Below are 13,193 nucleotides of genomic sequence, written 5' to 3'. Positions count from 1 at the left end.
ACTTTTCTCATTGGTTTGAAATGTGACTTTGATCACATATGCTGTTTTTTTGGATGCTATATCCTATTCTATGCAATACCACCATACTATTTTAATTTCTAGAAGGTTTCTTATATGTAAAGCAAGATGAACATTGCTTTATGAACATTTTTTCGGATGGCTAATATTATACTTTCTTAATGTTTTCTGAACATTGGGGGTGGGTGGGGGGCTAATAGTATGCTTTGTCTTCTAAATGAATTTTAGATATGGCATGTCAGATCCTACCAAAAAATCTTGTTCAGGGGCCGCCTCAGTGACTCAGTTGGTTAAGCAACTGCTTTCAGCTCAGGTCATGATCTTAGAGTCCCGGGATCGAGTCCTACATCGGGCTCCCAGCTCCATATGGGGAGTCTGCTTCTCCCTCTGACCTTCTCCCCTCTCATTCTCTGTCTCACTCTCTCTCTCTCAAATAAATAAATAAAATCCTTAAAAAAAAATCTTGTTCTTATTTTTACTGGGATGCACTGACTTTATAAATTTGGTAGAATTTATATCATTTAATATTGAATCATCCCATCAGTAACATGTCTACCTTCCCACATATTTGAGATTTTCATAGCATGAGTATCTTAGCAATTCTTGGACCTTTAAACATCCTTATACATTTCAAATCAACTTATCAACTTATGTACACACACTCACATACAAATCCAGCTATGATTTTGAGACTATGATAAATCTATAGAAGAGTTTGCATAGGGAGCACCTAGGTGGCATAGTGGGTTAAGTGTCTTGACTCTGGCTCAGGTGGTGATCCCAGGACCCTGAGATCAAGCCCGACTGAGGCTCCCTGCTCACTGGGGAGTCTGTTTGTCCCTGTCCTTCTCCTTCTTCCCTCTGCCCATACCCCTACTTGTGCGCCTTTGGTCTCTCTCTCTCAAATAAACAAAATCTTTTTTTTTTTTTAAAGATTTTATTTGTTCATTTGACAGACAGAAATCACAAGTAGGCAGAGAGATAGGCAGAGAGAAGGGGAAGCAGGCTCCCCGCTGACCAGAGAGCCCGATGCGGGGCTCCATCCCAGGACCCCGAGGTCATGACCTGAGCTGGAGGCAGAGGCTTTAACCCACTGAGCCACCCAGGCGCCCCTCAAATAAACAAAATCTTAAAAAAAAAAAAAAAAGTTTGCATAGAATTGAGATCATTACAATAAAAAGTCTTTCAGTTTATGTACATGGTGTGTTTTCATATACCATAGAGATTTTCTCCATATGGGTCACGCCTATCTTCTTAGATTTATTCCTGGGTATCTGACACTTTTTTAATGCTTTTATTTAATGTTCTTTTTAAAATTTTGCTTTCTTTGTTGTTGGTGTACAAAAATGCAAACTGGTTTTAAAATTATTTATCCATCAATCTTGCTATTTTAATACCTTATCAGTAGGTTATTTTAGGTCTTTTTTTAAGATTTTATTCATTCATTTGACAGAGAGAGTAAGCATGAGCACAGCAGGGGGAGCAGCAGGCAGGAGAGGGAGAAGCAGGCTCAAAGAGCAGGGAGCCTAAGGAGGGGCTCAATCCCAGGACTCTAGAATCCTGACCCCAGTTGAAGGTAGATGTCCAATAACCGAGCCACCCAAGCACCATTATTTTAGATTTTCTCTGTCGATGATCATATTATCTACAAACAAATGCTTTTTTCTTTTTTAATATTTTTTTGTTACTACACTCGGTTAGAACTTTCAGTATAATGTTAAATAGAAATGTTAATATTAGCAGGCACTCCTGTCATGCCTGATTTTCAAGAATACATTCACCGTTTCATCATTAAGTACAATGTTTGCTGTGAAGTTTGTTTTTCTTTTTTTGCGGGGGTAGATTCCCATTACTGGATTAAGGAAGTTCTACTTCAAATTTGCTGTTTTTTTCAGTAATGTATTTTCAATTGCATAAAAGTTTTCCAACATTTATTAAGATTACCCTATATCTTCCCTTCAATATGTTAATGTAGCTACTTACATTGTTTTATATTCTACATTTTTCATTTCTACCATATTGCTTAATTCAATTGGCTAAAATCATGGGCTCACAATTCTTTTGCAGATGTTGGCCCTGCAATTTACTAACTGCCATAATTCTCCAATCCCTTCAAACATAAGCTTTTTATATCTTACATTAAATATTTTGTATTTTTTCTAGCTTTTCTAATTATTCTCTGTTGAAGGGTTGGCCCAAACCATCTACTTTACAACTTCTGGAAAGCTACAATCTCTGCCTCTTGCATCTGAATATTGTTTGATTTATCTGACTATTGTTCAGAATGGTAATTCTGAATATTGTTTACTTGGGGATTTTTTTTTTTCTTAAGATTTTTTTTTTAATTTATTTATCAGAGAGAGAGAGGGAGAGAGAGCGAGCACAGGCAGACAGAATGGCAGGCAGAGGCAGAGGGAGAAGCAAGCTCCCTGCAGAGCAAGGAGCCCGATGTGGGACTTGATCCCAGGACGCTGGGATCATGACCTGAGCCGAAGGCAGCCGCTTAACCAACTGAGCCACCCAGGAGTCCCTCTTTTTTTTTTTTTTTTTTTTTAAGACTTTATGTATTGAGAGAAATAGCACAAGTGAGTGGGGAGCAGTGCACAGGGGGAGGGACAAGCAGATTCAGCACTGAGAGAGCCAGAGGTAGGACTTGATTCCCCACAACCCGGAGACCACGACCCAAGCGGAAATCAAGAGGCGGGACACTCAACTGACTAAGCCACCCAGGTACCCTGGGGATTCTCTTGATCAGTATGTTTTTCATTTTTGTCTTTTCAAAGACAAAATTTTCTCTGTTGAGTATTTGTATTGAAATTCTACTCTTTGTTACTATATTTCCTTCCTTCTGCTTTCTTCAGACTTACTTTGCTATTACAGATAATTTCACTATTCTCAATTTCTTGAGATGGATACTTAGCTCATTAGTTTTCCTTTTCCAGTTTATTAATGACTATAATTTTCCTGGTAAGTATTTTTTATTTACATCCTACAAGTTTTGAGACATATGGTACTTTCATTATCATTTAATGTTAAATATTTCTAACCTCTGCTATCATTTATTTGGCCCATATGTTATTTATAAAGGTTTCTCAACTTGAAAACATGAGGTTTTTCTAGTTATCTTTTTGTTATTCATTTCAAATGGTCACATTGTACTAAGAAATTGTACTTCCATAACATTTTGAAATGTGGCCTTTTAAGTGAAAATCTGTAAATCTTCCATTTTGTTTGGGAAAAAAAAAAGCAAGCAGGAGATAGCTGTTACAGTGAAGTATGATATTTTTTAAAAAGTTTAATATTCAATAGTAATAAAAATTAACATTATGAATAAAAACTTTAAAACATTTTCAAAGTAAACTAACCTATAGATTATATATGCCAAGTGATAGTTCTAATTACGTTGCTCATCAACTTAACTTCCATTATTTATTAATTTTTAGAAATTGTAGCCATAATCTTTTCTTTGACCCAGATGCCCATGTCTGCACCATGAAGAGACATAGGTAATTGCATAAAGCGCTTCCAAGAATGTCCACATTAATTGGTAGTCAGTAAGTAACTTGGAGTCTTCGTTAGTAAAAAAATTACTCAGCATCAACAGAATTGTTCATGGAACTAAATCCTCTTCTTTTAAGGTTTTGCTCAAGCGGAATTAAAATTTTTTAGTATTTATAATGCTTGCGGTTAATTTTATATATGAAACATATATTCAATTATATTAATAACTAAGCCACATAAATAATCTGTTGATATATCATGTTTTCTTATATCAGACCTAATCCTTCAGCCCAGATGAGAAGTAATGTAATACAAAAGTTAAGAGCAAGCCAGGATACAAATTCTTCATGTTTAATGACCTTTCTGCTTCTGTTTCCTCAACTAAATGTGCTGGGTACTGAGATTTATGTTGGCGGTCATTTTCATTAACAAAATTAGTGTTAGGACGCCTGGGTGGCTCAATCAGTTAAGCGTCTGCCTTTGGCTCAGGTCATGATCCCAGGGTCCTGGGAACGAGTCCCGCATCGGTCTCCTTGCTCAGTGGGGAGCCTGCCTCTCCCTCTGCCTGCTGCTCCCCCTCATTGTACTCTCTTTCTCTGACAAATAAAATCCTTAAAAAAATAAAAAATCCTTAAAAATCCTTAAAAAAATAAAAAAAATAAAATGTTACTGACACCTATGATGGGCAGGTATTTAGTGGGTTTTAGCAAACTTATCCCACTAAATAATGGTGAAACTCATTAATAATGATAAAATTAGGGATCTCCATCCCAGAGTGATGACATCCATACATCATCCCTATAGGGCCCATTCATTTGCTGTGGATTCTTTTCAGTCATGGAAGTGCACATTATGCCAAGAGAGTTAATTTGCGCCAGCAGTAGTGTTATTACTTTCATCTGACTGCCCTGTTCATCTGTCTGGATCTCCCCAGAGGCTGCAGTTCTCACAAATGACTATGTAAGAATGACCAGGAGGGTGCTTGTGAAAGGCAGACAGCCCCACACTGAGGGAACCCAAATGGTCACTGGGTATTTGCCTATAGATTTTGTTTTTTTGTTGTGGGGAGGGATAAGGAATAATTAGCACTGATGCTGTAGTCCTCAAGTAAGATTTTTTTTCTGCAACTTGCAGTGCCAGCTCTTAACTCTATAGCTTCTGTGTAATGGGTTACACTGGGAGGTTCCATGGAAGACACTCAATGTGCTTGGGGCAGTAACTATTCATCCACTATGGACATATATCAATATTTTAATAAATGGTACAGCTGAACCAATGTGTACTAGCTGCAAATCAGGCCTGAATGCAGTATACTGCCCTCCAGAGCAAGATTCTAAGTGATGCTGTTCTTAATTTTGTTTTGTGTCTGCCTGAGTTCTACTATAATGTACCTCAAAATCTTCTTCTATGATAAATTTGTTTTCTCCTTGAAGTTACCAGTTTTTGATACATATATTTAGATCTAAAAGATTCATTCAAGTTAAAAAGTTTTATCTTCCATGTGAATTGAACTTTTATCAGCATAAAGTGACCTCCTACCGCTAGTAAAATTTGTTGCCTTAAAGCCTAGTTTGTACATTAATATAGCTCACCAGCTTTTGTTTAGAATGGATTTGATATATTTTCGTCTATCCTACTAAACATTGAGTACTATTATATTTATTATAATTAGTAACATTTGGACTTATTTTCAGCCATTCTTTGTGCTTTTTTTTTAATTATACCTTTTCTTTTTTCTTTTCCTTTCTTGCTTTCTCTTGCAATATTTTTTTCTCATTCCATTATTTTTTCCTCTAGTAGGCTGGAGATAATATATTCTTTCTTATCTTTTAATCTTGCAAATTTTAACATGCAAACATTAAAACCTACAGTTAGGGGCACCTGGGTGGCTCAGTGGGTTAAAGCCTCTGCCTTCGACTCAGGTCATGATCCCAGCGTCCTGGGATGGAGCCCTGCATCGGGCTCTCTGCTCAGCATGGAGCCTGTGTCCTCCTCTCTCTGCCTACTTGTGATCTCTGTCAAATAAATAAATAAAATATTTAAAAATAAATAAATAAAACCTACAGTTAATATGTCAAATACTCCCTGAAGCGAGAAATTTAGAATATCCCTTCATAATTATTTTCTAGCTTTGTTAATTGCAAAACACAGAACTGAAATAAGATTTAGTTTCACATACTCATTTCCCACTTTCTTTGTTCTTCATTCTTTCTACCATCTCAGACCCTCCAGTTGAACACACTTCCCTGTAAATGTAGAATTCCATTATTGAAGGTCTGGTGGCAAACCCACTGGGCTGTGCTTGTGTATGTATTTATTTCATCTTCAATTCTGACGAAAATGAAGAACCCATCTTTGATGGATATAGACATCTAGATTAGCAGTGCTCTTCCCAGCATACTGAAAATAATCACTTCTGATTTGCACTATTATTGGTGACTGATTATTGTTCTCATAATTACGCCTTTGAGGTCTTTTTTGGCTAGCTTTTAAGATTTTAATACTTGTTGTTCTGGAGTCACTGTATATCTAGAAAGGATTTCTGCTTAAGATCTGTTGGGCCTTTTAAATCATGGTGTGGTGACTTTCTTCAGTTCATCAAGTTCTCAGCAATTATCTCTTCAAAATTTTTTCTACCCATTATCTATCTCATTTTCTTCAGGAGCTGACCAAACATATAGTATGCCTTTTCTCTCTATGCTCCATGTCACCAAATCTCCTTCATATTTTCAATCTCTGTATCTTATCTCCATTCTAGGTAATTTCTTCATTTCTATTTTCCAGTACACCACTTCCCTCTAGAGCAGTGCCTAATGTGTTTTCATAAAGGATACCTCAACAAAGTCCCATATATTATTAACTAATCTATTAACATCGAATTTCACTTTTCAAAATGTTATCTTGAGATGATACACTTATTTTATTTTATTTTAAAGATTTTATTTATTTATTTGACAGAGATCACAAGTAGGCAGAGAGGCAGGCAGAGAGAGAGGAAGGGAAGCAGGCTTCCTGCTGAGCAGCGAGCCCGATGCGGGACTCGATCCCAGGACTCTGGGATCATGACCTGAGCCGAAGGCAGCGGCTTAACCCACTGAGCCACCCTGGTGCCCCTGATACACTTATTTTGATAAAACTGTTTCTGTAAAATATTTTTTGAATTCTTAGAAATTACCTCTACTTCATGTATCCTTTCATTTCCTTTTTAGTGCCAAATTTTTTCTAGTCTGGTCTCTACTAAATTCATAATTTTAATTCTTACCTTCTATGTCACTTCTCTTTCTCTGTACTGAGAAGTCCTTATAAATCACAGTGATAATGGTACCCAGTAAGCTGATACAACCTATATAACTGAAGGATGTAAGAAATTATCTCATTTAACACAGATGTCTGTCTTTCCATACAATTAAGTCCCATAAAAATCTGGAGCATATCAGTAGATGTAGTAAGAATAATAAAAAATTGTAACACAACTATTTTCACATATCACCTTGGCATAAATGGAAAAGAATGGTAATGTGCGGGGCGCCTGGCTGGCTCAGTGGGTTAAAGCCTCTGCCTTTGGCTCAGGTCGTGATCCCGGGGTCCTGGGATCGAGCCCCACATCGGGCTCTCTGCTCTGCAGGGAGTCTGCTTCCTCCTCTCTCTCTCTCTGCCTGCCTCCTTGTGATCTCTGTCTGTCAAATAAATAAATAAAATCTTAAAAAAAAAAAAAAAAAGAATTGGCAATGTGTAATGTTGGCGAAAGTATGGGGAAATAGGCACTTTCATATGTGTGTGATAAGAATGAGAACTAGTAAAATCTTCACAGAGGGCAATCTAATAATAGGTATCCAAAATCTTCATAACTTTTCACTCATTCTAGAGAATTATCATTGAGGGCATAAATCTAAAAATTTTGTTTATAGAGGTTTTATTTAAACTAATGAAAAATGTTGGGGCGCCTGGGTGGCTCAGTGGGTTAAGCCGCTGCCTTCGGCTCAGGTCATGATCCCAGGTCCTGGGTTCGAGCCCCGCATCGGGCTTTCTGCTCAGCAGGGAGCCTGCTTCCTCCTCTCTCTCTGCCTGCCTCTCTGCTTACTTGTGATTTCTCTCTGTCAAATAAATAAAAAAAAAAACAACTAATGAAAAATGTTAAATAATGTAAAAATACATTAACGTAGGTAATTTACAATATATTGTATAAAAAAAAGCAGGCAACAAAATAATATGATTCCACATTTACATTAAAATAAACATATGCGGGGTGCCTCGGTGGCTCAGTGGGTTAAAGCCTCTGCCTTTGGCTCAGGTCATGATCCCAGGGTCCTGGGATCCAGCCCCGCATTGGGCTCTCTGCTCAGTGGGGAGCCTGCTCCCTGCCCCACCACTTGTGATCTCTGTCAAATAAATAAATAAAATCTTAAAAAAACAAAACAAAACACACGCAGGGGTGCCTGGCTGGCTCAATTGCAAGAGCATGTTATTGAACCTCAGGGTCATGAGTTTGAGCCCTACACTGGGTGTAGAGATTACTTAAGTAAATGAATAAAACCTTTAAAATATAAAGAAATAAAGAAAAAACATATACACACAAAAAACTCCTTAGATAGCCATTTAATCTCTGGGATTATAAATGATGTTTAAGTTCTTTTTGCTCATTTATTGCCTAGGTTTTCTAGAGTATGTATCAATTGCAAATTAAACAATATTGAATTATTATTATTATTTACATTACTAAACTATTTTAAGTACCAGAGTACCTAACTACTTTTTACAAAAATGTTTGTAGGGGATAATAATTGTCCAGATTCAAACAGAACTATCAGTAATATATTCCTCATTCTAATAGCACTGGCGATGGGAATTCTTTCTTTAGAACTCATTCTGCCCCTCTCATCATGTACCTCAAATCTCACTTCCAAAGGGTAGAAACAGCTAGCTACTTCTGAAAGCCTCACAGAACAGGTAGGAGGGTGGGAGGAGAGGAGTTGGGGTATGGAGAAGAAAGGAACCAAATGTTTATCAGGAACAGATTCTTGGTACTTTGAGGAGCTTTAGAACAGGGCTGTGTTGGAGAGAGAACTGCGGAGGTGATGTTACATGAATAAACTGCAGTAGTTTCTCCTCCCTTACCTGTATTCAGATGCACATTCATTGCTACAGGTTCCACGCAACTGCTCTAAGTAGAAACCCCAGCACCAAGTGTAATTAGGAAGATGCATATGCATCAGTGAGATGGAATATGATACAACTTCTCACCATGATTTCATATTCTGCTACTTTTCTCCTTTCTCAGCATATTTCAAGTTTTTCTTTAGCAAAATATATTGCTTTGTTATGCCATCATTTTTCAACTTCTCTAACATGACATAGTGGCCCTTCAACCATAGCTTCTCTGACATACTATTTCCTCCATCTGAAATACTTCTATCCCCACCCCATCTTGGTTAATTCATCTTCTACTCATTTTTTCTGTTCTTGGTTAAATGCCATTTCTTCAGGGAAACCTCAAACACCCTAGTATACAACCGGTTCCTTCAAGCCTTTATCTCAGTTTATAAGTATACATTATGAAATATTTAGTATGGTTATTAATATCTTGTTGAACCAATAAGTCCCAAGCTTAATAAAAGTGGTGCCACTGACTGGTTTTGCTCACCACGGCGACCTCAGCATCTGTAACACAGCAAGTGCTCAACACACATTTGCTGAATGAGGGAATGAATAAATCAACTAAGCAAATGACTAGAATCCCAAGTCCTTGATCAGGTAAGAGTTATACTGTCTTCTCAGGGTAGCACTGTGTATAAATTTTTTCCTTTGTTGTTGTTCGTGTACTCAGCAAAGTTTTAAAAATACACATTATTCTGGAATTCCCCATAACACAAAGTAAACCGAGACCAAACATAACTATTAAATCAGCCAGGAAAACGGCTGGACACCCTAACAGAAGCACGTAGTCTAACCTGGGGTGTTCACAAATGCCCCACATCATAAGACACCTCTCTGCAGCGTCTCAGTATCCTTCAGGGTCAGAGGAACGCACACTTGTCAACCCTCAAGGTAAGTCAGGCACAGAGTACATGGAACCTGCAGGCTTCCTACGCTTACCAGCAGCTTCGCTGAGAAAAACGCAATCCCGGGATGACAGGGAAAGAATAAGTAATTACTCAGAATGTATTTGCTGGGTACGTGCTGTGTACCAGAGAAGCCTAGCTCTGGCTTGGGCTCGGTAGACCTGCTGGGTGGCAGGCTCTAGGCATTTCTGGCTTCACAGAGGCGCCCAAGTGAGTCCCGGGCCTGCCTACCTCCAAGGGCCGGGCCGGGACCTCCAACAGCCACAGAGCGCTTCAGAAAGGCTGGGGTGCCTGCAGGGCCGGCTGCCCCCAACCCGGGCCGCCGCCCACGGGCAGCAGAGGCAGGCGGAGGCGGGTACCCCCCCTTCGAGGGGCCGCGCTTACCCGTCGGGCGAGTACTCGAGGTTGAAGACCGCGCCGTGGGTGCGGGTACTGAGGTACACCGAGTCCGCGGGATGGATGGAACCATAGAGGTTAGTCATGGTGCGGAAATTGTCCCGCGCCGGGTCCACGAACAGTCCGCGGCCCAGGCTGCGCTCTCTCAGCCACCCGAACAGCCGGGCTCCGGGGCCACCAAGGCCGGCGCCGAGGCCGTGGCGGCCCCGGCTCCCGGCCCTGCAGTCTGGCCCGGGTCGCCGGCGCGGCGGGGAGGTTGGTGACAGCTCTTCCTGGGCGGAAGCAGCTGAGGAGTCTAGAGCTCCAGGCTGCCCGAGCTCCCCAGCGCGCGCGGGCAGGGGCAGCGAGGGTGCCCCGGGGCGGCGAGGGCTCCGGGAGGGCGACGGGGGAGGGGCTGCGTCAGCCCCGGGCTGCGGAGGCGCGGGCGAGGAGGGGAGCGGCCCGGTGGCTGCCACTTGCCCCGCACGGGGTGCCGGCTCCTCATCCCCCGTTCCGGCCGTCCCATCCCCTTCGGGACTACCCGGCCCGAAGGTAAACATGACCAACGCACCCGCCCCCCCTCTCCCGGCCGCAGCCCCGCCGGCCGACACCTCAGCTCTCCCGCTCCAGCCGCCACTTCCGGCGTGCGACCGCCTAACCCCGCCGGCTGGGAAACACGCGCCGCCCTTGGCTACCATCCGTTGGGGACCGCGAAAGCGGGGACACCGCCCACCACGGATGCTTTATCCCGGAGGGACCTTGACCGGCAATGACCAGCTGTATTTGAGCGCCCCGGAGAATGCCCAGGGCTCGGGCTGCACGGGGCGGTGGTACCATTAGGGCACTCCTGGGACAGTCGGTAGTTGTGAATCATCGTAACTGCGTGCCTGGGGACGAGTGGGCCTGAAGAGTTAAAGGGGTGAACTATGATAATGTTATCCCCAACTTAGGCTAAGGTCAAAAGGGTTTAGAAGTTACCATACTACGTGCAGGGCCCACATAGTAAGTGGCAAGGTGTACTGCCTACTCAGGCTGGGAGTCTAAGGACTCAGGTTCACTACTGTGCTAAAAGCCTAGGCCTGGGACACCTGGGTGATTCAATCAGTTAGGTGTGGGACTCTCAATTTCAGCTGTCATGATCTCAGGGTGGTGGGACCAAGCCCCGCCCTGGGCCCTGGGCTCAGCAGGGAGTGCATTTTAGTTCCTCTCTCTGCCCTTCCCCCTTGCTCGCTCTCTCTCAAATAAAAAAAAAATCTTAAAAAAAAATAATAATAAAGGAAAAATAAATACCAAGTCTATACAAGGCCTGGAAAATGGGGTCTATTGGTGCCCCCTGAATATCTGTTCAACTCCCAGCTCCTGGCCAGTAGGTCAAGATTTTATACGGCCAAAGTCGTCCTCTCTTCAAGAACGAGCATATATCCAGCAGGAGGAGTCACTGAGTGGAGCTGGAGACCTAAATCAAATCAACCTTATGAACAACAGAGCCCAAGGGCAAATCCTGCTTATACGTACCAGGCAGGGCACAGAGGGCATGACAGATACAAGGCCCTTCACCACTGCTGGTAAAGATCAGTATATAGAACTCGTTTGTTTAAAAAAAAAAAAAAAAAAAAAAAAAAAAGGAGTTAACAGGATCTGGGGTGGTTCTTGGGAAGGGAAGGAGTCTTCAATAAAGGAAAGCTTCGAGGTACAAGGAAAGGTAGATAGAAGAACTGACAATTCTTCCAGGCCTTGATCAAGAGCGATGTTGTAGAAAGCTCACATCTGATGATTGAGGATAAACCTGGAGGATCTTTGCAGGAAGAGCTATCCTGTGAGGACAGATCTGAAGGATCTCTACAGTAAAGGAATGAGATTCAGAGGGCTGAACATTCAGCAGGTCTTCCCATTAGGAAAGTTAGTAGTTCTTCGGCTCTCTAGTATATGAGCTGAATGAAAAAAGGGCAAGAAGCAAGCATCTTGAGTTCAGAATAGCAGTCATTCCTCTGGAGATATTCTCGGTGTTGCCCCCACAAAAACTTAATAGAGGTCCTCTGCTTGACCCCGAAGTTATGACCAATGGCTGAAATTTTATGCTCTATAAAACACTGACCATTCACCAATATTATTAATTTTTAATAGGTAAAAAAAAATTTTTTAAGTTACATATTCCAAGGTATTTAAGATATAATTCCAACAGAAAAACACAAGCTCTGCAATGAAATTTTGTGCTGCTTCAAGAAAATCAGACTTCACAGTTGAGGCAATTTGAAATTAACACAGTATAGTTCCAAAACTGATTAAGAAATGTTCACTAACAATTTAGAGAATCTGGAAGCCAAATGGGAAGAAAACATTTTGTAGGTTTGCATGTACCTCTATCAGATAATGAGAATTATTCTTAAGAAGATAACCAAAAGGGACACCTGGGTGGCTCAGTTGGTTAAGCAGCTGCCTTCGGCTCAGGTCATGATCCCAGCGTCCTGGGATGGAGTCCCACATCGGGCTCCTTGCTCGGCGGGGAGCCTGCTTCTCCCTCTGCCTCTGCCTGCCATTCTGTCTGCCTGTGCTTGCTCTCTCTCCCTCTCTCTCTGACAAATAAATAAATAAAATCTTTAAAAAAAAAAAAAAAAAAGAAGATAACCAAAAAAGACAGTCGCAGCTGTAACACAGAATGAGACATTCAGTAATGCCAAGGTTTTTTTTTTTCTTATGCTTCTATTTAAAATGTGAGTCCTCACTTACCAAATATTTTTTGCTAAAAGCTAAAATAATAAATTACCATAAGGACTAAAATTCTATTGAGATGATCATGACTTTACAACCCAACCCGTCAGCAAAATAAACAAAATAAAAATTTACTGGAAATTAACTGAAAAGGCACTAAAGATGGATTAACTCTGACTGCTCCTATTTACCCACTGCCTTTGAGAGCCTTTATTTTTTTTTAAGATTTTATTTATTTATGTGACAGAGGGAGAGAGATCACAAGTAGACAGAGCAACAGGCAGAGAGAGAGGAGGAAGCGGGCTCCCCGCTGAGCAGAGAGCCTGATGTGGGGCTTGATCCCAGGACCCTGAAATCATGACCTGGGCTGAAGGAAGAGGCCTAACCCACTGAGTTACCCAGGCACCCCTTGAGAGCTTTTAAATACAATCATGTCGTGTTAACAAGGAACTGACTGCAAATTACAGTCCATATAGACCAATTCCTATGTAACACTATTTTCAAATGTTAAAAAATTCTCAACTTCAACAG

At 41.2% G+C, this 13,193-nt stretch overlaps 1 protein-coding gene across 2 annotated transcripts in view; it reads right to left on the bottom strand.

The window, feature by feature from the left end:
- The window catches only part of DCAF10 (DDB1 and CUL4 associated factor 10), a 48,353-nt gene extending 37,758 nt beyond the window's left edge, over nucleotides 1-10,595 (bottom strand). For both annotated transcript variants that reach the window (XR_007122127.1, XM_047698678.1), the window contains exon 1: nucleotides 9,963-10,595. Coding sequence is in view for 1 of the 2 variants with exons in the window: in XM_047698678.1 (XP_047554634.1) it covers nucleotides 9,963-10,513 (551 nt within the window). In the remaining variant the exon portion in view is untranslated. The remainder of the gene's footprint in view (nucleotides 1-9,962) is intronic.
- Nucleotides 10,596-13,193: the final 2,598 nt, after the last annotated feature.

This window comes from Lutra lutra, chromosome 13 (assembly GCF_902655055.1).
Source record: "Lutra lutra chromosome 13, mLutLut1.2, whole genome shotgun sequence".
Taxonomy (NCBI): domain Eukaryota; kingdom Metazoa; phylum Chordata; class Mammalia; order Carnivora; family Mustelidae; genus Lutra; species Lutra lutra.
This window is presented reverse-complemented; position numbering and strand designations above follow the sequence as displayed.